Source organism: Hemitrygon akajei, chromosome 3 (assembly GCF_048418815.1).
Source record: "Hemitrygon akajei chromosome 3, sHemAka1.3, whole genome shotgun sequence".
Taxonomy (NCBI): domain Eukaryota; kingdom Metazoa; phylum Chordata; class Chondrichthyes; order Myliobatiformes; family Dasyatidae; genus Hemitrygon; species Hemitrygon akajei.
Genome location: NC_133126.1, coordinates 122,522,385 through 122,543,790, shown reverse-complemented (window position 1 = coordinate 122,543,790; position 21,406 = coordinate 122,522,385). Strand labels below are relative to the sequence as shown.

The window sequence follows — 21,406 nt, the reverse complement described above, 5'->3', positions numbered from 1 at the left end:
CCGACGACACACGAGTCTTCTGCCATGCTAATGATCCAGCTATAATGATCAGAAAATGTCATGTTGAGAATGCATCATTTTCAAAGTGGTTCAAAACACGAAATGAGCAGCAAAGACAAACTGCAACTGGAACTCAGTAGGTCAAGCAACCTTGGTAGAGGAAAGTTAATCTTTTAGCTTGAGACATTGCAATGGGACTTCGAGTGTAATGGAGACAGTTCATATGAAGAGGTGAGAGGAAGGAGTGAGGCAGTTGGATCAATTAACCTCTCCTCATATGGATCTACCAATTGCTCTCCAATTTCAGTCTCATGCTTCTCCTTCAGCTCTTTATGATGGCTACCTCTCCTTTACACTCTCAGTCCTGATATAGGGTCTCAACCAAAACTATCTCCTATCCTTCTGTCTCCCTGCATGCTGCTGACCCATTAGGTTCTTACGATGGTTTGCATTTACTCCAGGTCCTGGTATCTGCTGTTTCTTGGTATCTTCATGAAATGATCATGCCCTCTTCAAGCCTTTAGGTTTATTAGTGGCATTATACTCATTCCAGTGGCTTAAATACACAACCCCCTCTGATTAGCAAGCCATGTGCTTGCAGTTATAATAATGGACAATTAGTATCATTCACAATATAGTTGCAAAGAATTAGGACTGAGAGGCTAAAATCTTGGCAGTTTTCAAATACGAGCAAACATCTATGTATGTAGATACAACATTTTCAATTATAATAAACTTTAACATACTATACACTGAAGATATCTGAAGTTTTGTTCCAGAGCAGGGGTTCCCATCCCTTTTTTATGCCATGGACCCCTATACCATTAACCAAGGGGTCCATGGACCCCAGGTTGGGAACAACCGTGCTAAAGGAAAGCGAGGTTGACGGCACTAATCAGGAGGAAAAAGGCGGGTGGTATTTTTAACTTAAGGTGTCTAGGGTTGGTGGGGGAGGAGGGAATAAGACGTAGGGAAAGAGAGAAATTCCATAGTAGGCACTCGTTCCAAAAATGCACGCAGGGGAGAGAAAAGTAAAGTATTCAGCTGGAGCACAGATGATTTCATTTCATACATAACAGAAATTTTCAAGTTAAGGACTGAAAAAGAGTATTGTGTGAAAGCAGTGCTGAAAGTGATACGTGAAAGAGTCAGTGTAAGTAAGCACCCAAAGTGTTCCAAACACAAGTGCCAATTTACCAACCCACCCTTGATGTCTCATGCCCATATTTGCTAGGTTGAGTTCTTGGCCTTGGCTAGACAGACATACTCCAACTGTTACTGAGTGGGTGACAAAGTCTCACAAATTCCAATTCTCTCTATATCCATGAAGTGCCAACAATTCCTCTTAATAAATCTCCCTGTGCTTTCCCCTGACTCTCTCCAAAAAGATTCATTGTGTATTAAATGTCTGAAATGTAAGCAGAATAGAACAACAAAGGAAACAATAAAACTTATTCATTCCCAGTGAAAACAGTGTTGTGATTAGCTGAGCAATACAGTAATGGACTGGGCTGAAGGGCCTTTCATTGTTATATCCAGTCTTATGTCCCAATGGAAACTTTTGACCTGTGCTCAACAATATTCACGAACAATAGAGAAATAAGCTCTAAAGTTTAATTATACTTTGTCCGTGGTAAACACACATTCAGTAAATACTTAACCTTTAGCACCAATGATTCTGTAATTCTGCAATTAGAGAAGGGTGACACACTGTCCTTTCACATTTTGGGAACATATGATGCAGTTGGTCGCACACTGTTCTTTCACATTTTGGGAACATATGATGCAGTTGGTCGCACACTGTTCTTTCACAGTCTGGGAGTGGGTGTCAGATGGATCAGCTTTGATGAAATGGCGGTGCAGACTTAATAACCCAGTAGCCTAACTCTGCTCCTGTGTCTTACATTGTGGGCCAGATACGAGCATTGATTTATAATCAAATTCTACCTTGCTTTTCCAGTCTTGTCAGAGCTGCTATACTACATGAAACTTTATTGAGAACACCAGAATGTTTGTTGACATCCAATATTTGTTAACCTTAGAGAACTTTACTCTGGATCTAACACAAACTTTATCAGATCTGGGAATGCTTTGTGCTTTGCGTTCTTCCCTTATCCCTTTCTATAGATCTCTGGAGAGTGCTTGTTGGTCCAGTATTGAGGGAGCCTTTCTTTTTATTTAACCCATCTGCACCTAGTCTAAGAATGTGAATAGTAAATATTGCTTCAAACGTTTGAATTAAAATAAGCTTCAAGTTCCACAGGGCGCATTTCCAAATGTTACCTGAATTAGCTCATTCTCAGCTCTTTTAAAGCTGTTGAAGTCCCTACCAATCAATGACTCTGTCCCATAACTCAGTTTTTGCTTCTCAGGAGCTGAATTCCTGTCTCATTTTTCATCTTCTCTCCAGCAGCTACCGGATTTGCCTGTGGACCCACGCGACAGCTGGCTTCTGTTTGTGGAGCACTCGGAAAAGGGAGTCAATGAAAGGCGGAAGAACAAAGGAAAAGCACGGAAAACACAGGTAATCGTTGCATGGTGCCGTGTGAGACAGGGAGGTGGCATCTCCATACCTGGGAGGATATGGGGTTAACTCATTCAGCATCTGAGTGTCTACCGCTCTGGTTATAGTTTAATGTGAACTGAACCGATAAACAGAGAACCACCGGGAGTCAATCACACGGCACGCAGCAATGGTCGTGCGAGAGAGTGAAAGGTCTGAGTGTTAATCAGTGAAATCTGGTCGCTCAGTAAGATAACATCACTGAGAAATATATGAGTGGGTGCTAGAAATTGGGTTCATAGGCATACGTTTAAAAGAAAAACTTGATTAGACGAGGCAGCCAGACTAAACTAAACCAAGAACAATTTTGCGCTCATAATCAGTGGATCTTTATTCACATGCCAACTTCCCCTCTCGCTCTCCCAACCTCATCCAGACTCCTGGATATTTGTATCCATGCACCTATACTTTCATTCCTTGATTTATACACCCATCTGCCCTTAGAGTACTGTGCCTTTAACATCGATAAAAGCCCCAAGATGCATCACTTAACAAGAGTGGATACTAAGCTCAAAAGTGGAAATAAACAGAGAGTGTCAGCACTCTGGTCAGGAAGATAAAATCTGAGGCCTTTAAAGGTGCAGTGTGAAATGGAAGGTCGTTAAAGGAGTTACCAAGAAGTCAACACAGCCGAAGGCCCCATCCTCAATAGTGGAGCCAATGGATATGAATACAACAGAGACAGTAGATGCAGCAGTCAGGAACAGAAAGAAAACAGAAGAATGGAAAAAACTCAATGGGTCAAGTACTATCTGTCCAGGCAAAAGGTGCAGGCTGACGTTTTGGGTCGAGACTTTGCATCAGGACAGAGAAGGAAGAGGACGGAATTCTAGTCCATAACAGTGCGAGGATGGGTGTCGGGGGAGAGAGATGGAGGCTGATAGGTAATAGGTGGAAACAGATGGGGAAGGGGATGCAGGGCAGATGAAAACATGCCCAGGAGTGAAGATACAGGAAATTCACACATTGAGAGTGATGAATTACTCAGGTACATCTGACACTAGAAAGTACCCTGTGTTTGGTAAGGACTTCTGTGTGGCTTGTCGTAAGTGAGGAGTTGTTTAGGAGCAATGCTGCAGCTGGTAGAGATTCACATAAACACAAGAGATTCTGGAAATCCAGAGTGTACAAAATGCTGGAGGAACTCAGCAGGCCAGACAGCATCGATGGAAAGGAATAAACAGTTGGTCTTAGGGGCCACGACCCCAGTAGAGTCTTTACCTCACAGCACCAGAAACCCAATGCCAACCTGCAGAGTTTTCATTCTGACTATATAGTATGTTCTCTTCAGTGCTCCAGTTTCCTCCCACATGAAGGCTGTAGATTAACTGGCCACTGTAAATTGCCTGTAGTGGGTAAGTGAGTGAACGAATCCAAGGAGAGTTGATGTAAATGTGGGGGAAAATGAATAAAATTAAGCTGTGTAGGATTAGTGGGTGCTGAATAATCAGCATGGGCTCAATAGGCTGAAAGGGCAGTGTCTATGTTGCATGACTATAAATTCATGTCAGTTTACCCTTGGCTTTCATGGGTGGCTGTCAGTGAGGAGAATACACTCTATATTAAATCAACAATTTCTCATTCATCCATGATGAAGGGGAAGGTGAAACTGAGAGTTTAGACCCGGACTTAGCAAAGAGGCACCAGTAGACTGATGAGAGACTATTTCCTGTGCTTACGTCATCCTATAATAATTAATCCAATTTAATCAATTTCAGCTATTACAAAGACAACATTAAAAAACATCAATGACCAAGCTGAAACATTGAAATGTGTAAATTAATGCTGGTGGCAAATCTTACATAAAAGACAGGATTGACAGTACCTTAGATTTTTTTTTAAACCTTAGAACAAACCCAAATTACTAGTATTAAAAACAGACAACACTGGACAAGTTCAGATTGGCAAGTTTGATCTCTGTGACATACATTGGTTCTTAGCCTAACACTGCAGCCATTTCAAAATTCTCACTCTATCTCTTCAAAGAAAAGAGGCACATGGTAAAGCAGTGATACGAGTACAAATCCAAATATGGGAATTTAAACTCAGCTAATTAAGAAATCTAGTATCATAACTTTTATAAAATGCCTTTGTCAGGAATAATAACTAAAACCCACTAATATCCCACCTAGCACATGAATATCTTACAAGGAAGGAAGGAAGCCTAAAGCCACTAAACATGACTCCCAAACACTCTGTGTGGTGGTACTTCCTGGAGCACAGGGTGATTTTAAATGAACCAGATATGATAGGATAAAACAATGTGGACCATTCAGCATCAATTGAAATATTCGGTCTAGCCATACAAAAAGTTATTCAGCCTAAAAACCTTGTAAGTCCCTTCTTGTTAACATCTGGGTAGTGGTTTCCAAATTCAGAGAGATATCCCATAGATTTCTCAATCCTCAACTTGATTTGTGGTATTCACAGTATCGTTTCTTGTAGCCTACATGCTCCAGTTTTCTATCAAAATTCCTAACCATGTCATGACCTATATGCAGGATAAATGGAAAGGAGTAAAGATAGGAGACCTCAGCATTAACTTCAGATCACATGAAGTCTCCAGGCATCAGGATAAGTATGGGCAAGGAAACCTCCTCTAGCTGATGAATCAGTACTCCTTCACATTGAACTTTTGGAAGAAACAATAAAAGTAATAAGGGCACATTCTGGGTGTGCACTTCAATGTCCTTCATCTGTCCACACTGTGTTGGTAGCAACTATGCCTGCATATAGCATGACTGAGGCTATGTGCACACTAGACCAGATCATTTTGAAAACGCCGGTTTCGCGTAAAAACGATAGGCGTCCACACTAGATGTTTTTAAAGAAATCTCTATCCACATTGAAACGGAGATTTTGGCGAATCTTCTCCTCCTGCGCATGCTCAGGACACATCTACCAAAAATAAGCGACATGTTTGGTGTCGAATCTCGCCATAAAAGTGCGCTTTTGTGTAGTTACAGACTAGAAAAACTTAAAACGACGGACAGCTGTTGGCTTTCGTGCAGGAGAACTTAAAAGTGAAAAAAAAAAGAAATACTGAAGCGTATGGAGGCAACCGACGGAGTTCAATGACAGATTGACCCGGTTGATGACGAACATTGAAAAACTGACTAACTCTGTTGCATTAATAAAGCACCTTGTTAAATGTATAAAACATGTCTGCATCAGTGTTATCTTGTATTTCCATACTATGTTACATTAGGCTGTTACACATCTATTGTCAGAGAAATACTTGCATAACTAGGTAAACCACCTTCATACGAGCAAGGACAAAAAACTGGGCAAAGTGAGTACAGTATACTTATTTATTCAGTAAGTTATGGGTCAAAGTATTTGGTGAGTACATTTCTAATTCTTCTGGCTTCAGTCTCATTGCCGTCTGTTCTGAAATTGTTAGGTTGCGTTCAAGAAAACAATGAAATGGCGCGCTGCCATCTGACAGCATTTTCAGAAGTCTCTGGATACCCCGTCCACACTGATCCGGCCAATCCGGCATTTTCAAAAATACACACTTTGGAGAGCATTTCTGAAAAGGTCCAGATTCGGGGGACAAAAGCACTGTTTTAGTGTGGACGAAGGGTAAAAATGAAGAGAAAAAGCTTCAGTTATGGATTTATCCAGTCTAGTGTGGACGTAGCCTCAAACAGCATTCAGGATGGGCTGATAAGTAACAGATAACCTTCACTTCAAAGAGGTGCCAGGGTAATGATCATCTCTATTAGCACCTGTCGAGTCCCTCACCACCAACATCCTAGGCAGTTACCAGTGACTAGAAACCCAACAGGCCAACTACATGAACACAGTGGTTCCAAGAGTAGGTTGAAGGCTAGTTATCCTTGACGAATAACTCATCTCGTCACACCCCAAAGCTTTCCGAACATCTACAAGACGTAGAGCAGTAAATACTCATCATTTACCTGGATCAGTGCAGACACATCTAACTTGCAGATGGCATCCCTCACTCCCACCTAACAATTTCACTCATCGAAGGGGCAATACTGAAAACGTGGGATGCCTGCCCACTTGTTCCCAGGGCTCTTCTCCTTCCTAGATTTGTCCTTAGGTAGCAATGAAATGTCCACAGTTTTGTGGATTATTGGTGAAATGTCCAGTGAAAAAAGGATGCAGACTGGCTGTATCTCCCAATCAGAATGGTGGAAGGAAACCAACCACGGCCCCTCAGAACCATAGAGGGTGTGGGAGATGGACAGGAGGTTGGCCTGAGGGTCCAGATCTGGAGGCATGGCCTCAGAATAAGGCACTGCCATCTGGGGCTGTGTGTGGCGCGTGGCCAAGTGGTTAAGGCATTGGACTAGCAATCTGAAGGTTGTGAGTTTGAGCCCCAGCCGAGGCAATGTGTTGTGTCCTTGAGCAAGGCACTTAACCAGTCCACCCAGCTGAAAATGGGTACCGGCAAAATGCTGGGGGTTAACCTCGCGATAGACTGGCGTCCTTCTCCGGGGGGGAAGTCTCGTACTCTCAGTCGCTTCATGCCATGGAAACTGGCATAAGCACTGGCCTGATGAGCCTATAAGGCTTGAGACAGACTTTATCTGGGGCTGTGATGAAATTTCAAAATATAAGACATTTGTACCTAGCAGGTGTTTATATTTGTATTTTACAGCATGGTCTTCCGGGTCCACCAGGTCCCCCAGGACCCCAGGGGCCTCCAGGGGCTGTTGTCACACATGAGGTGCTCCTGAAAGAATTCAAAGAGATGCTGAAAGGTAAAGTCACATTTGATCATTTACTGTGATAAAAATGGGGCTGTCTTCTGAATTATCCTCTAAAATAGGAATATGCTTCTCAGCCTCATTACAATCGTCACTTACCTGTACTGACTTATACTCCCATGTCTTTGTTACTGCCACATGCAGCTACGCTGTTGCTCTCCTGTCTCTCCTCTGCCTTTCTTCACCATTTTCAATTCTTGCTGTAGATCTGTCTATCCTGACTTCTGTAACATCTCGAGACCAAAATACCAGCTCGATATCTGCTCTCCCAAACTTCTAAAGCCTTGATTGCAATCATGTCTGCCCTCACCCTTATCCCAGACCTTCATAACTCTGCCTGGTCCTACCTTAAATCCTACAGTTGTGACAATGACTTTGGTCACTTGTTCTAACATTTCCTTGTGGAATGATGACAATGTTGTTTATTAACACTCCTGTGATATGCATTGGGACTTTTTGCTACAACAAAGACACCACAGAAACCCAAGTTGTACTTAAGATAAATGGCAAGTAAGTTAAGAGTTAAAATAATTTGGGTGTTAATAGACTGAGATGAATAAGTCTAAAAATTCAATTTCATATCATGATTTTATATGCCTTTGTAATAAGAGCTAAGACGCAAACAAGAGAAAATCTGCAGATGTTGGAAATCAAACTATGCACAAAATGCTGGAGGAACTCAGCAGATCAGGCAGCATCTATGGAACAGAGTATAGTCAATGTTTTGGGCTGAGACCCTTCAGAAGGACTGGGGAGAAAAAATTGAGTTAGAGTTAGAAAATGGAGGGAGGGGAGGGAGTAACAAAGGGTTATAGGTGAAACTGGTGGGGGTGTGAAGTAAAAGATTGGGAAATTTATCGGTGAAAGAAATACAGGGCTGGAGAAGGGGGAATCTAATGGGAGAGGACAGAAGGCATTGGAAGAAAGAAGGGGGAGGAGCTCCAGAGCAAAGTGATGGGCAGGCAAGGACGTAAGGTGAGAGGGGGGAAAGGGGATGGGGAATAGAGAAAGGGGGAGGTCATTACCAGAAGTTTGAGAAATCAATATTCATGCCATCAGGATGGAGGCTACCCAGACAGAATATAAGGTGCTGCTCCTTCACTCTGAGTGTGGTCTCATTGTGACAGTAGACGAGGACAGGGATGGACATTTCGGAATAGTTGAAGGACGAGATGTAGAGGCAGGTGTAATACTTGCAAGGATAGGTGCTATGAGGGAGATCAGTGGGGAGGGATGAATGGACAAGGGAATCACATTCAGATTGATTCCTGCAGAAAGCAGAAAGTGGGGGGAGAGAAAGAAGTTCTTGGTGGTGGGATCCCATTGGAAATAGTGGAAGTTACGGAGAATTATGTGCCAGATGTGGAGGCTGGTGGGGTGGTAGGTGAGGGCAACAGGAACTTTATCCCTTGTGGGGTGGTGGAAGGATGGGGTGAGAGCAGATGTGCGCAAAGTGTAAGAGATGCAGTTGAACGCTGCGTTGGTGGTGGAGGAAGGGAAGCTCCTCTCTTTGAAGAAGGAGCACATCTCCCTCGTTCTGGAATGAAAAACCTCATCCTGAGAGCAGATGCAGCAGAGACAGAGAAATTGACAGAAGGGGAAGGCATTCTTACAAGTAACAGGGTGGGAAGAGGTATCAGGTAGCTGTGAGAGTCGATGGGTTTATATCAAACATCAGTGGACAAGCTGTCTCTAGAGATAGAGATAGAAAGATTGAGAAAGGTGAGGCAGTTGTCAGAAATGGAGCAGGTAAATTTGAGGGCAGGGTGGAAATTGAAGGCAAAGTTGATGAAGTCAACTTGCAGGAAGCAGCGCCAATGCAGCCATCGATATAGCTTAGGAAAAATGGTGGAGTGACATTGCAAGGTTTTTTGCCTACAGAACTGCCACTCACTGGATGTTTTTTTTATTTTTTGCACCATTCTCTGTAAACTCTAGAGACCGCTGTGTGTGAAAATCCCAGGAGATCAGCAGTTTCTGAGATATTCAAAATCACATTTCTTCCCCACTCTGATGTTTGGTCTGAACAGTTTCATTTAACCTTTCCTAAAACTTCTGTGATAGTCCTTTAATATTCATCTCAATATCCATAAATACAGTTTTATTTTATGATCTTTGTCTATTTAATTTCAAATTATTTGACTATGCACAGAAGAACACCATCTAAGAGCTATTTTGGATAAACCCCATTTTTTGATCTGTGCTCCTATAGATTAGAGCACCTCAGTTCCTAATTCTGGTACTTCTTAAATGGGAAGATTTTTCCAGTATGTAGGTTGCTTCCAAACTTGGGGTGGTAACAAATTTTCCACATGCCTAATTATTAAAGAGATCAGAGCTCAGGTAATAGCTTGATTAAAGGCTACCTGGATTCTTGAAAACTTAACATAATTTCAAGTTTGACCTTGCTCTGTATTGAATGGTATCAACTGATTCTACAAACCTACTTATACGATTTCTAGTATTTTCCCTCATGCCTTGTCTTTCCCCAGATTAGATTTTTTTAATATATCCTTCAATGGATATCAAATGATGCATGGGAATATAGCTGATAATCAACACAGATCTGCCAACAACCTTTCAGCTGGGTGTATTGTTTATCATGGGAATATTAGAAAATGGAAAAGAGTGAAGGAATGCAAATAAAATTACCAGAATTAAAACCTCACAGCTATTGGAATTAGTATGACTAAAGATGCTGGATGTTATGTCTTTCTTCATCTAGTTTAATTTTATTTTTGCAGAAGTGGTTGAAGAACGAAATAGGATTTCCTCGCGGGAAAAGTGCCAGGAATGTCTAGGGTTTCAGGACATTCTTGCCTATCGTCCCCTGTTACCCAGTGAGATGGGACAATATCACAGGCTGGAAGCAGCCTTTCACTGCAAGCTAAAGGACGACCTTGTGATGGGCAGAAAAAGTCTGAGGGAGTTGCAGAACTTTCATATTGTAAGTGCATTTTCAATGTAAAAAAAGTCATATCTTTTTTCACCAATGTTGGCGAAATGAATAAACACGTGCATTTTGTCTATTATAATCACTGAATAATTAATGGACTATATTGCCTGGTTCAAAATCTGCAGCTGTGGAGCAGAATTGGCATTGCTCCCTTGGCCTGATTCTAGCATGACATGGACCCATTATTTCTGGTCTTTCACGTACTAAGAAAGCTTGGCAGCCAACACACAGAGGCCGTTGGGGGTTCTTGTGGGAATGGACGAGAGGAGTTAAGGTGTGAACGTGATACAGGTCACACCATCTAATTCAGATCTCTAGTCAGTCATCATCCCACACATCTGACCTGGCATCTGAATTGCAATTCAACCCAGACAGATGAAATTGAGGTTTCCAATTATTCACTAAAACAATTCTAGATTAAATTATTCTAGTTGCATTTGGTCCAGAATTTCTCTATGAACTTTTAAGATGTTGGTATGTTGATTTGCAGATCAACAATGCTAATTTGTAGTGGTTTCATATTTTCATGGAAGTAATTAAGATATTGTGACAGGATTTTGTGGAGTATGTATTCTAGAGTCTTAATCATTAAAACATGCTTAGTTGGAATTATTACTGGAGAAATGTTGAAGTTGAGTCTGGCTGAGTTACTTAATAAATTTCTTACCTTTTAGCCTGAGAAGGATGGTGTGTTTCTGCGAGGAATTGGCCTGAATCTGACCAGTGGCCAGTATGTCGCCCCAGTGGCCGGGTTTTACCAGTTCTCTGCCAATCTCCATATCGGTAAGGACACAGACTACTTATATGGGATAAAGTCATGTAAAAGGGCTGAATGAGCTTACTACAATGTGCAGAACTGTGGGGTAGACCTTCACCTCCAGAAGAGTCATAAAAAATGGGTAATAGCGAATTTGCATCTTGTCCAATTTTACTTCTGAAGGAGAAGTAATGAGAAGGAAAACAAATTGCTGGAGGAACTCAACAGATCAGATAACATATGTAAAGGGAAATGGACATTTTGCCATTTCAGGGTGATTAATGAAGCGGCTCAGCCAAAATGTCAACTCTTCATTTTGCTCTATAGATGCTTCATGACCTGCTAAATTGTTCCAGATTCCAACATTTGCAATCTATTGAAAGGAGCTACCAACTTGCAACCATTCATTATACAGAGCCACACTGTGTCAAATCCCACCTTTTTTCAGGTTGGAGAATGACAAGTGCTACTCAACACAATCTGACAGAATAGTCAAATATCTCAGTTTTAATCACGTGAGAGATTAAATTGGGAACAGCTACATTCATTGTTATTCATAGCAATGTTTGAACTTTGAGCTAAGAAAAGTCCTGATTAAGGACCTAAATTCTTCTATCATTTTCTGTGTGCTGTTTAAGATTTCCAGTATCTGCACAACCTCTTGTGTTTATGATCAAGAACATCTGTTCTGGAATCACACAACAGCAAAAGAAGCCTTCCATGTTCCTGGAAAGAGTCTCTGAGATCTTCTGCTGTTTCCCCATAAGCCCTGCAAATATTCCTTATCAAGTATACCTCCAGTTCTATTTTAGAGTGTTACTTCTAAATCTGCTTCCATCATCATTATAATGTTTCAAGCTTGTTGTTTTTGTTTTTTTATAAATAATGGGCAGGTGTAGCACTCCTGCTGTTTGCAGGGGTAAGAGCCAGGAGGGAGATTAGTGGAGAGGGACAAAAGGACAAGAGAATTACAGAGGGAGTGATCCCTGCAGATGGTGCCCTGTGAGTGGGCAGCTAAGGATTTGTTTGATGGCAAGGTCCTGTTGTGGAAGTTACAGAGAATGATGTGTTGAATACAGAGGCTCATAGGGTGGTAGGTGAGGACAAAGCAAATTCTATCCCTGTTATGGTAGCTGGAAGATGGGCTGAACATGGATGTCTGGGAGATGGCGGAGATGTGGGTGAGGGCAGCATCAATGGTGGAGGAAGGGAAATCTCATTCTTTGATGAAGGAGGACATCTCTGATGTCCTGGAAAGGAAAGCTTCATCCTGGGAACAGATGCAGTGGAGACAAAGGAACTTGAAAAAGGAAATGGCATTTTTACAGGAGACAGGATGGGAAGTCAAGAAAGTCAAGGTAGCTGTGGAAATCAGTGGATTTATAAAATATATCAATGGATAGTTTGGCTCCAGTGAGGAGACAGAGAGATCGAGAAAGGGGAGAGCGGTGTTAGAAATGGACCAAGTGAATTTAAGGGCAGGGTGGAAGTTGGAGGCAAAGTTGATGGTTGATGAGCTCAGCATGGAAGCAGCACCAATATAGTGCAGAAAGAGTTGGGGGGCATTACCAGGGAACACTTGGAACATGGACTGTTCCACGTAGCCAACAAAAGGGTAGGCATAGCTGGGGCCCATGGCTATACTTTGTGTTTGGAGAAAAGGGAAGGAGCCAAAAGAGAAATTGTTGAGGGTGAGGACCTGCTTGGCCAGACAGAAGAGAATGGTGGTGGTGGTGGAGGGGAACTGCTCGGGTCTGTTGTCAAGGAAGAAGTAGAATGCTTAAAGGCCTTCTTGATGGGGGAATAGAATTATATAGGGACATGGACATCTGTGGTGAAAATGAGATGATCAGGTCCTGGGAACTGAAAGTTGTTGAGGAGATGAAGAGCATGAGAAGTGTCACAAATATAGGTGGGAAGGGACTGAACCAAGGGGGAAAGAATAGTATCAGGGTATGTGGACATGAGTTGTACCAGTTAATCTAGTTTGTACCAGTAATGATTTCTGGGTTAATTAACATCCACCATGGCCAGGAAACTCTGTTCATGGTGTTTGTCTGCTGATAGTAACACAGATAATGAAGTCATGATGTGCCCAGCAGATATTGCTGCAGATACTGGCTTAAAACGGCACATTAAGGTGCAACCTGGAACTAGCCCCAAAAGTACAAGGAGAAAAGTTCACAGCAAAGACAACATGAATTAAATTTCCTGATGTTATATGACATAACAAGGAACTCTGCCATATTTAGCTTTCATACATATTGTTATAGGTAGAAATATTATTATGCATTTGATGCAATCAAGCTCATAACTCTGTACTTTACAGTGGCATCTGGTACTTGCAATACCTGAATCAATCAGGGCATTACATTACGTAGGAGGTTGGCCACAAGCACCTGGATTTAGTGTCTGGCACCTTCCTTACATTATCCCTCACCTCCTCGACTGCCTTTTCTGCATCTGGTGAGATCTGATTACCTTCTCGGGGTCAGTGTGGCAAAGACGGATTTCTGCAAGCTCCTGATGTCAAACTGCAGTGGTCTTTTTTTAGCAAATTAATTGGTGTGCAACATGTCATAGTGCTACTTTTAAAATATTTTTGTCTCATTGTGTAAATTTTCTCAAGAAATCTGAAGAGAATGAACAATCTCCAGCCAAAATACCTTTTGCTCAGTAAAAAATTATGTAGTATATCTCAAAATTTCCTTCAAACCAAATCTATGCTTAGTCTCTTCCATTGTACTGAGAACAAGGGCAGTTTTGCCAGTTTCCCAAACCAACTGAAATTTTGCCAACAGCAAACTTTAGTAAATCTTTGCATTGTCAAGGACTTAGTATCCTTCTTAGACATGGTGTCCACAATGGGCACAATATTTTAGCTAAGCCAAACCAATGGTGTTAACATTCTCTAACTTCTGTACAAACTATTGGCCTACTCTTAAATTAGGTATAAAGGTATAAAGTTATTAAGCTTGCCAGTTAATTTCTCGCATACATTCCATGTGTAGCAAGAAGCCTGATAAATTCATGCTGCCCAATACTTTACTTCCTGTAAGCACTCAGAGTTACCTGCAGTGTCGTAGACTGCACACATTGACTGATCCTCTCATTTCCAGGGTGATTAGTGCAACTTAAAGATGGCCTGAAGCTAAAAGGGACAGTATTGAGACTGGAAGAAATGGGATTGTCATTTGAAAACAGATTCTGATCTAAATAACACTTGGAGCGACAGAGGATGAGAGGTGACCTGATAGAGGTGTACAAGATAATGAGAGGCATTGATCATGTAGATAGTCAGAGGCTTTTTCCCAGGGCTGAAATGACTAGCACGAAAGGGCATAGTTTTAAGGTGCTTGGCAGCAAGTACAGAGGAGATGTCAGCATTAAGTTTTTTACCCAGAGACTGCATGGAATGGGCTGCCGGCGGTGGTCATGGTGGCGGAAACGATAGGATCTTTTAAGAGACTACTGGATAGGTACATGGAGCTTAGAAAAATGGAGGGCTACGGGTAAGCCTAGGTAGTTCTAAGGTAAGGATATGTTTGGCACAGCTTTGTAGGCTTTCTATGTTTCTAACAGACACAAAATGCTGATGTTTCTAGCACACATAAAATGCTGGAGGAATCTAACTACTGGAGCATTCTGATCTAAGTTCTTTGAGCAACGACTAAAGAGGAAGAGGTGAATAAAAGGAGAATGTTTTATTTCATTTATTCATTTTTTGGAATCTGGGTCTCACTGCCAAGACTTACTGCCCATCCCTCAACGCTCTTCAGAAGCTGGTGAGCCTTTGCAGAGGAAAAAGAGGTTTTGCAGATGTTGGTGGAGGTCAGTACTAGGTATCTTGGTCTAAGAATGCAAGTACAACATAGAAAGTTTAACTATCCAGGTGTGTATGGTCTTTAAAATGGCACGATGTAGTACTATCACAAGTGACCAGTGATATTTAAAAGGCTAACCTATTATCTAAACTGAAAGAATAATATGTATTCAAGAAGAATGGCTATACTATGAGTCTCACTATTTCCTGCACAATATCTAGCACTAGTATTGACTACCAATGAATAATCTGCCCTAAAATTCAAATAATTTATCTCACTTTCACACAGGGTAGAATACCTCAAACTGACAGCTCACTGGTTAAAATGCCTGACAGCTATTCAGCCATGACAGTCACATCACTCAATCTTATTACCCACTATCACGTTTACATTTTTCTTTGAAGATAAAAATGGAGTATAGTGATGGAGCAGCAATGAAGCTAACGGGGACAAGTGTGTCTGCATGTTTGAACCACAGTGGAGGACAACAGCTACTGGCCATCCTGGGATGGGGGCATTAATGGGGCCAAAACAAACAATGATGAGGGCATCTGTTTGACTGACTCTTCTTTTACATCATCGGCAAAACTATAGATGGTGTAAATACAAATGGATCAATTTCTTCTCCCTTCTGATCACACCGCAGTCCTGTTGCCTTAAACAGTTTAGGTACTCAATAGCTAAAAGCTTCCCACTTGCAGGAGGAAGAGAATGGTAAAGACGTTGAGGCACCATCACTCTGTTTCATCACTGAATCCTGAAACTGTATACTTTATAGGGCAGGTCCATTTTTATTTATTTTCCCTCCAAAGAGTCATCGAGCATTACAGCACAGGAACAGGCCCTTTGGCCCATCCAGTCCATGATTTATTTTACTCTGCCTAGTCCTTGCGATCTGCACATGGACCCTAGCCATGAATTCCCTTCCCATCCATGTGCTTATCCAAACTTCCCTTAAGTTTTGAAATCAAACTCATTCCACACTCTCTTCATCTATCTGAGTGAAGAATTTGCCCTCATATTAAACATTTCAACTTTCACCCTTAACCCATGACTTCCAGTTCTAGTCTCACTCAATCCTGAGTGAAAGAAGCCTGCAGGTCCTTGAGTCCTGACAAAAATCCTTGTAAATTTTCTCTGAACACTTTCGATATTAATGATACCTTTTCTGCAGCTAGATGATCAGAACTGCACACAATACTCGAAATTAGGCCTCGCCAAGGTCTTACACAACTCCAACACAACATCCCAACTTCTGTACTCAATACCTGTTATGAAGGCCAATGAACCTGTGATGCCACTTTCAATGAATTAAGAACCTGTATTCCAAGATCTCTCTGCCCTACTGCACTTCTCAGTGCTGGACTGTTCATTGCATAAGTCCTACCCCGTTTTGTCCTCCCTAAGTACAACACCTCACACTTGCCTGCATTAAATTCATCTTAAACCTATGGCCTTATTTTTGACTCCTTTCTGGGGAAAAATACTGTGTGCATTCACCTTATCGATGACCCTAGTAGTTTTATACAACTCTATAAGGTCACACCTCAGTCTCCTATACATTAAGTGCTGAGACAGTGGAAACCAGGTTTCTTGAATGAGGAAGTTACATGTTCACACACAGTAATTTTAGTCCTACCTCATTCCATAAATCTTTAATGACACAACAAGCCATTCCTTTCAACAAATGAGGCTGTCTCAGGACTTAAGATATTTAGAAGCAGCCTTATGGCCAGGGCTATTCGTAATTTTACCTTTTTGGAGAATTTTCTACCTATATTATCCCAATGTTATGTTAAGCCTCAGCTTCCCCAGGGGAGCTTCACCAGGCTGAGAATCACTGATCCATGGAATAGATAAAGAGGTGTGTAACTACAAAGGTTAGGAACCAGATTAAGACCATAAGATGTAGGTGCAGAATTAGGTCAATCAGCCCATCAAGTCTGTTCTGCCATTCCATCATGGCTGATTTATTATCCCTCTCAACCCCATTCTCCTGCATTCTCCCATAACCATTGACATCCCGACTAACCCAACAGCGACTGCATTAATTATGTTCAAAGATTTGGCTGCCACAGCCATCCATAGCAAAGAATTCCAGAGAATCACCACCCCCTGGATAAAGAAATTTCTTCTCATCTCTGTTCTACTATGACATAGTTCTATTTTGAGGCTGTGCATTCTGGTCCCTGACTCCCACACTATAGGAAACATTGTCACCACGTCCATTCTCTCTAAGCCTTTCAATATTTTATAGGTTTCAATGAGATGCCCCCACCCATTCTTCTAAACAGTGAATACAGCGTCTGAGCTATCAAAGACTTCTGTAAGTTAACTCTTTCTTTCCCAGGATTATTCTCCTTAATCTCCTCTGGACCCTGTCCAATGCCAGCACTTCCTTTCTTAGATAAGGTGCGCAAAATTGTTCACAATACATGAAGTGTGGACTACCCAGTACCTCAGCATTACATCCTAGATTTTATATTCTAGTTCTCTTGAAGTGAATGCTATCATTGCATTTGTCTTTCTTATCATCTTTAAGTTAACTTTTAGGGAATCCTGCACAAGGATTCCCAAGTCCCTTTGCACCTCTTACTTCTGAATTTTCTCCTTTTAGAAAATAGTCTATGCCTTTATTCCTTCTGCCAAGTATATGACCATACACTTCCCTGCACTGTATTCCATCTGCCACTTATTTCCCAATCTATCTAAGTCCTTCTGCAGGCTCCATTCTTCATTGACATATAATGTGAAAAGAAGTGGTCCAAACACTGAACTCCATGGAACACCACTAGTCACCGGCAGCCAACCAGAATAGTACCCTTAATTCCACTCTTTGATTCCTGCCTTTCAGTTAAGCTTCTAGTCATGCTAGTATCTTTCCTCATGTGCAGCACCTTGTCAAAGACCTTCTGCAAATCCAAGTAAACCTCACCCGCTGACTCCTTTGTCTATCAAAGAATTCCAACAGATTTTTCAGGCAAGATTTCACCTTATAGGAACCATGCTGTCTTTGGCCTATTTTATCATGTGCCTCCAAGAACCCTGAAACTTCATCCTTAATAATGAATCTCCAACATCTCACCAACCACCAAAGTCAGTCTAACTGGCCTATTCTTCTAGAAGGAACATGTTAAGTTTTTGGGTCACAGGGAGAGAGGCATGAAATGGGCCTCAAAATTCTGTAGCCTCACCCAACATTTTTCTGATTCAGAGTTCTGAAAAATCTCATTCAAGATTCAAGATGATTTAATATGATTTCCTGCACACAAGAGTAAGGGGAACAAAATAATTGTTATTCCGGGATCTGATGGAATACAAAAGATAGAGAACACAATGATATAATAATAAAAAACACAATAAATATAGATACATAATATTCCTCACATACATAGATTGATTGTATGTCCATAATGTAGTGCTAGTTTGAAGGAAGGTGACTGACAGGATTGACTGAGGGACTTGGGAGTGCTTGTTCATGAAACGCAAAAAGTTGGCTTGTAGGTACAACAGGTTATTAAGAAGGCAAATGGAATGTGGCCTTCATTGCTAGAGGGATTGAATTCAAGTGCAGGGAGGTCATGCTGCAACTGTACAGGGTACTGATGAGGCTGCACCTGGAGTACTGTGTGCAGTTCTGGTCTCCATATTTGAGGAAGGATATACTGGATTTGGAGGCTGTGCAGAGGAGGTTCACCAGGTTGATTCCAGAGATGAAGGGGTTAACCTATGAGGAGAGATTGAGTCACCTGGGCCTATACTCTCTAGAATTTAGAAGAATGTGAGGGGATCTTATAGAAACATACAAAATTTTGAAAGGGGTAGATAAGATAGAAGTAGAAAAGTTGTTTCCATTGGTAGTTGAGACTATAACTTGGGGTCATTGCCTCAAGATTCCTGGGAGAAGATTTAGGATGGACAGAAATGAGGAGAAACTGTTTTTCCCAGAGAATGGTGAATCTGTGGAATTCTCTGTCTAGGGAAGCAGTTGAGGCTTCTTCACTAAATATATTTAAGATACAGTTAGATAGATTTTTACATAGTAAGGGAATTGAGGGCTACAGGGAAAAGGCAGGAGCTGAGTTTACGGACAGATCAGCCATGACCTTATTGAATGTCGGGACAGGCTCAATGGGCCGGATGTACTCCTGCTCCTATTTCTTATGTTCTTATGACAGGAAATAATCAAGTAGTGGTGGGTTACTGGGTGGAGGTGTTGATCAATCCTACTGATTGGGAAAAGTAACTGTTTTTGAGTCTGGTGGTCCAGGCATGGATGCTACATTGCTTCTCCCCTGAAGGGAGTGGGACAAACAGTCCATGAACAAGGTATATGGGATCCTTCATGATGTCACTGCCCCTTTCCAGCACCTTTCTGTACAGTAGTGCTAGAAAGTTTGTGAACCCTGTAGCATTTTCTCTATTTCTGCATAAATATGACCTAAAATGTGATCAGATCTTCATGTAAGTCGACAGAAAAACATTATCTTTGTTCATTTATTCATTGAGAAAAATGATCCAATAATACATGTATTTGTTGGATAAAAGAATGTAAACCTTTCCTTTCAGTAACTGGTGTGACTGCCCTTGTACAGCAATAACTTCAACCTAACGTTTCCACCAACTTTTGATCAGTCCTGCACATCGGCTTGGAGGAATTTTAGGCCATCCTCCTTACAAGACCGCTTCAGCTCTGGGATGCTGGTGGGCTTCCCTGCGTGAACTGCTTGCTTCAGGTCCTTCCACAACATTTCAATTGGATTAAGGTCAGGACTTTGACTTGGCCAATCCAAAACATGAATTTGTTTCTTCTTAAACCATTCTGTTGTTGATTTACTCTTGTCTTTTGGATCATTGTCTTGTTGCATTATCTAACTTCTATTAAGCTTCAGGTGATGGACTACTACCCTGACATTCTCCTGTGAAACGACTTGATACAATTTTGAATTCATTGTTCCCTCAGTGATTGCAAATTGTCCAGGCCCTGAGGCAGCAAAGCAGCCCCAAACCATGACACTACTTCCACCATGCTTCACAATTAGGGTGAGGTTTTGGTGTTGGTGTGCAGTGTCCTTTTACCTCCAAATATAATGTGCATTTTGCCAAAAAGTTCAACATTTGTCTCATCTGCCCACAGAACATTGTCCCAGAAGTGTCGCAGAACATCCAGGTGTCTTTTGCAAACTTCAGACATGCAGCAATGTTTTTGTTTGGAAAGCAGTAGCATCCTCTGTAGTGTCCTTCCATGAACACCGTTCTTGTTCAGTGTTTTTCTTATAGTGGACGCATGAACAGAGACTTGAGATTTCTGCAGGTCTTTTGCTGTTACCGTTGGGTTCCTTTTCTCTTCCTTCAGCTCCTGGTTGACCTTTGCAGGATGCCCACTCCTAGGGAGAGTAGCAACAGTACTGAGTTTCCTCCATTTGTAAACAATTTCTCTTACTGTGGACTGATGAACACTCAGGTCTTTAGAAATGCTTTTGTATCCTTTTCCAGCTTCATGCATCTCTACAATTCTTCTTTTAAAGTCCTCCGAAAGTTGTTTTGATTGAGACATCATGCAGATAAAAAGATCTACCTTGAGAAGAGCTAGTTCTGTCAGTAGCCTGACTTTGTGCATCTTTTTTATAGGGTAGAGCACCACTACAAACCACACCTCCAATTTCATCTCATTGATTGGAACACCTGACTCCAATTAGCTTTTGTAAAAGGCATTACCCCAGAGGTTCACATACTTTTTCCAAAAAATACATGTAATATTGGATCATTTTTCTCAATAAGTAAATGAAGAAGTATAATGATTTTGAGTAATTTATTTAATTGGGTTCTTTTTATCTAGTTTTAGAACATATGAAGATCTGGTCTCATTTTAGGTCATATTTACGCAGAAGTAGAGAAAACTCTACAGGTTCACAAACTTTCTAGCACCACTGTATACATGTCCTGGATGGCAGGTAGGCTGGTGCCAATAACACATTGACCAGTTTTGACTGCCTGTTCAGCACAGTGCAGTTTCCGTACCAAGCAGTGTTGCAGCTTGTTAGCGATGTTTTCCTTTGTGCATCTATAGAATGACATGAGCACAGCTGTGCACAGTCCAGCAATCTTCAGCCTCCCCAGAAAAGAGAAGTGTAGGTGAGCTTTCTTGACTGTGTAGAATGTGTTCTGGGACCGCAAGAGATTGTGTGTGATGTGCTCTCCATGGAGCTTGCAACTGCTTGCAGTTTCCACCGCTGTGTCACCTCTGTAAAGAGGGGTGTGAGTGGTGCGAGTTCTCCTGAAGTCGATAAGCATCTCTTTTGGCTTGTTGACATTAAGGAAGTGGTTATGTGTCTGGCATCAGGCCTTAAACTTTTCCACCTCCTCTCTGTAGGCTGTCTCATCATTGTTGGTGATGAGTCCCACCACTATCGTGTCATCAGTGAATTTGACAATGCGATTGCTCGGGTGTTTGGCTGTGCAATCATACGTGAGCAGAGTGCACAGCAGTGGGCTCAGCACACAGTCCTGGGGGGTGGGCACCCATGCTGAGGTTGATGGGGAGGGAACAGCAGCTGTGCATCTTGA

The 21,406-nt window shown here is 41.7% G+C and overlaps 1 protein-coding gene across 3 annotated transcripts in view; it reads left to right on the top strand.

The window, feature by feature from the left end:
• LOC140723650 (erythroferrone-like) overlaps nt 1-21,406 on the top strand; it is a 97,050-nt gene that overhangs the window by 47,724 nt on the left and 27,920 nt on the right. For 2 of the 3 annotated variants that reach the window (XM_073038221.1, XM_073038235.1), the window contains exons 2-5: nt 2,411-2,524; nt 7,194-7,296; nt 10,047-10,249; nt 10,933-11,041. In XM_073038221.1, coding sequence (XP_072894322.1) covers nt 2,411-2,524; nt 7,194-7,296; nt 10,047-10,249; nt 10,933-11,041 — 529 coding nt within the window. The remainder of the gene's footprint in view (nt 1-2,410; nt 2,525-7,193; nt 7,297-10,046; nt 10,250-10,932; nt 11,042-21,406) is intronic. The other variant, XM_073038229.1, reaches the window with a different exon arrangement.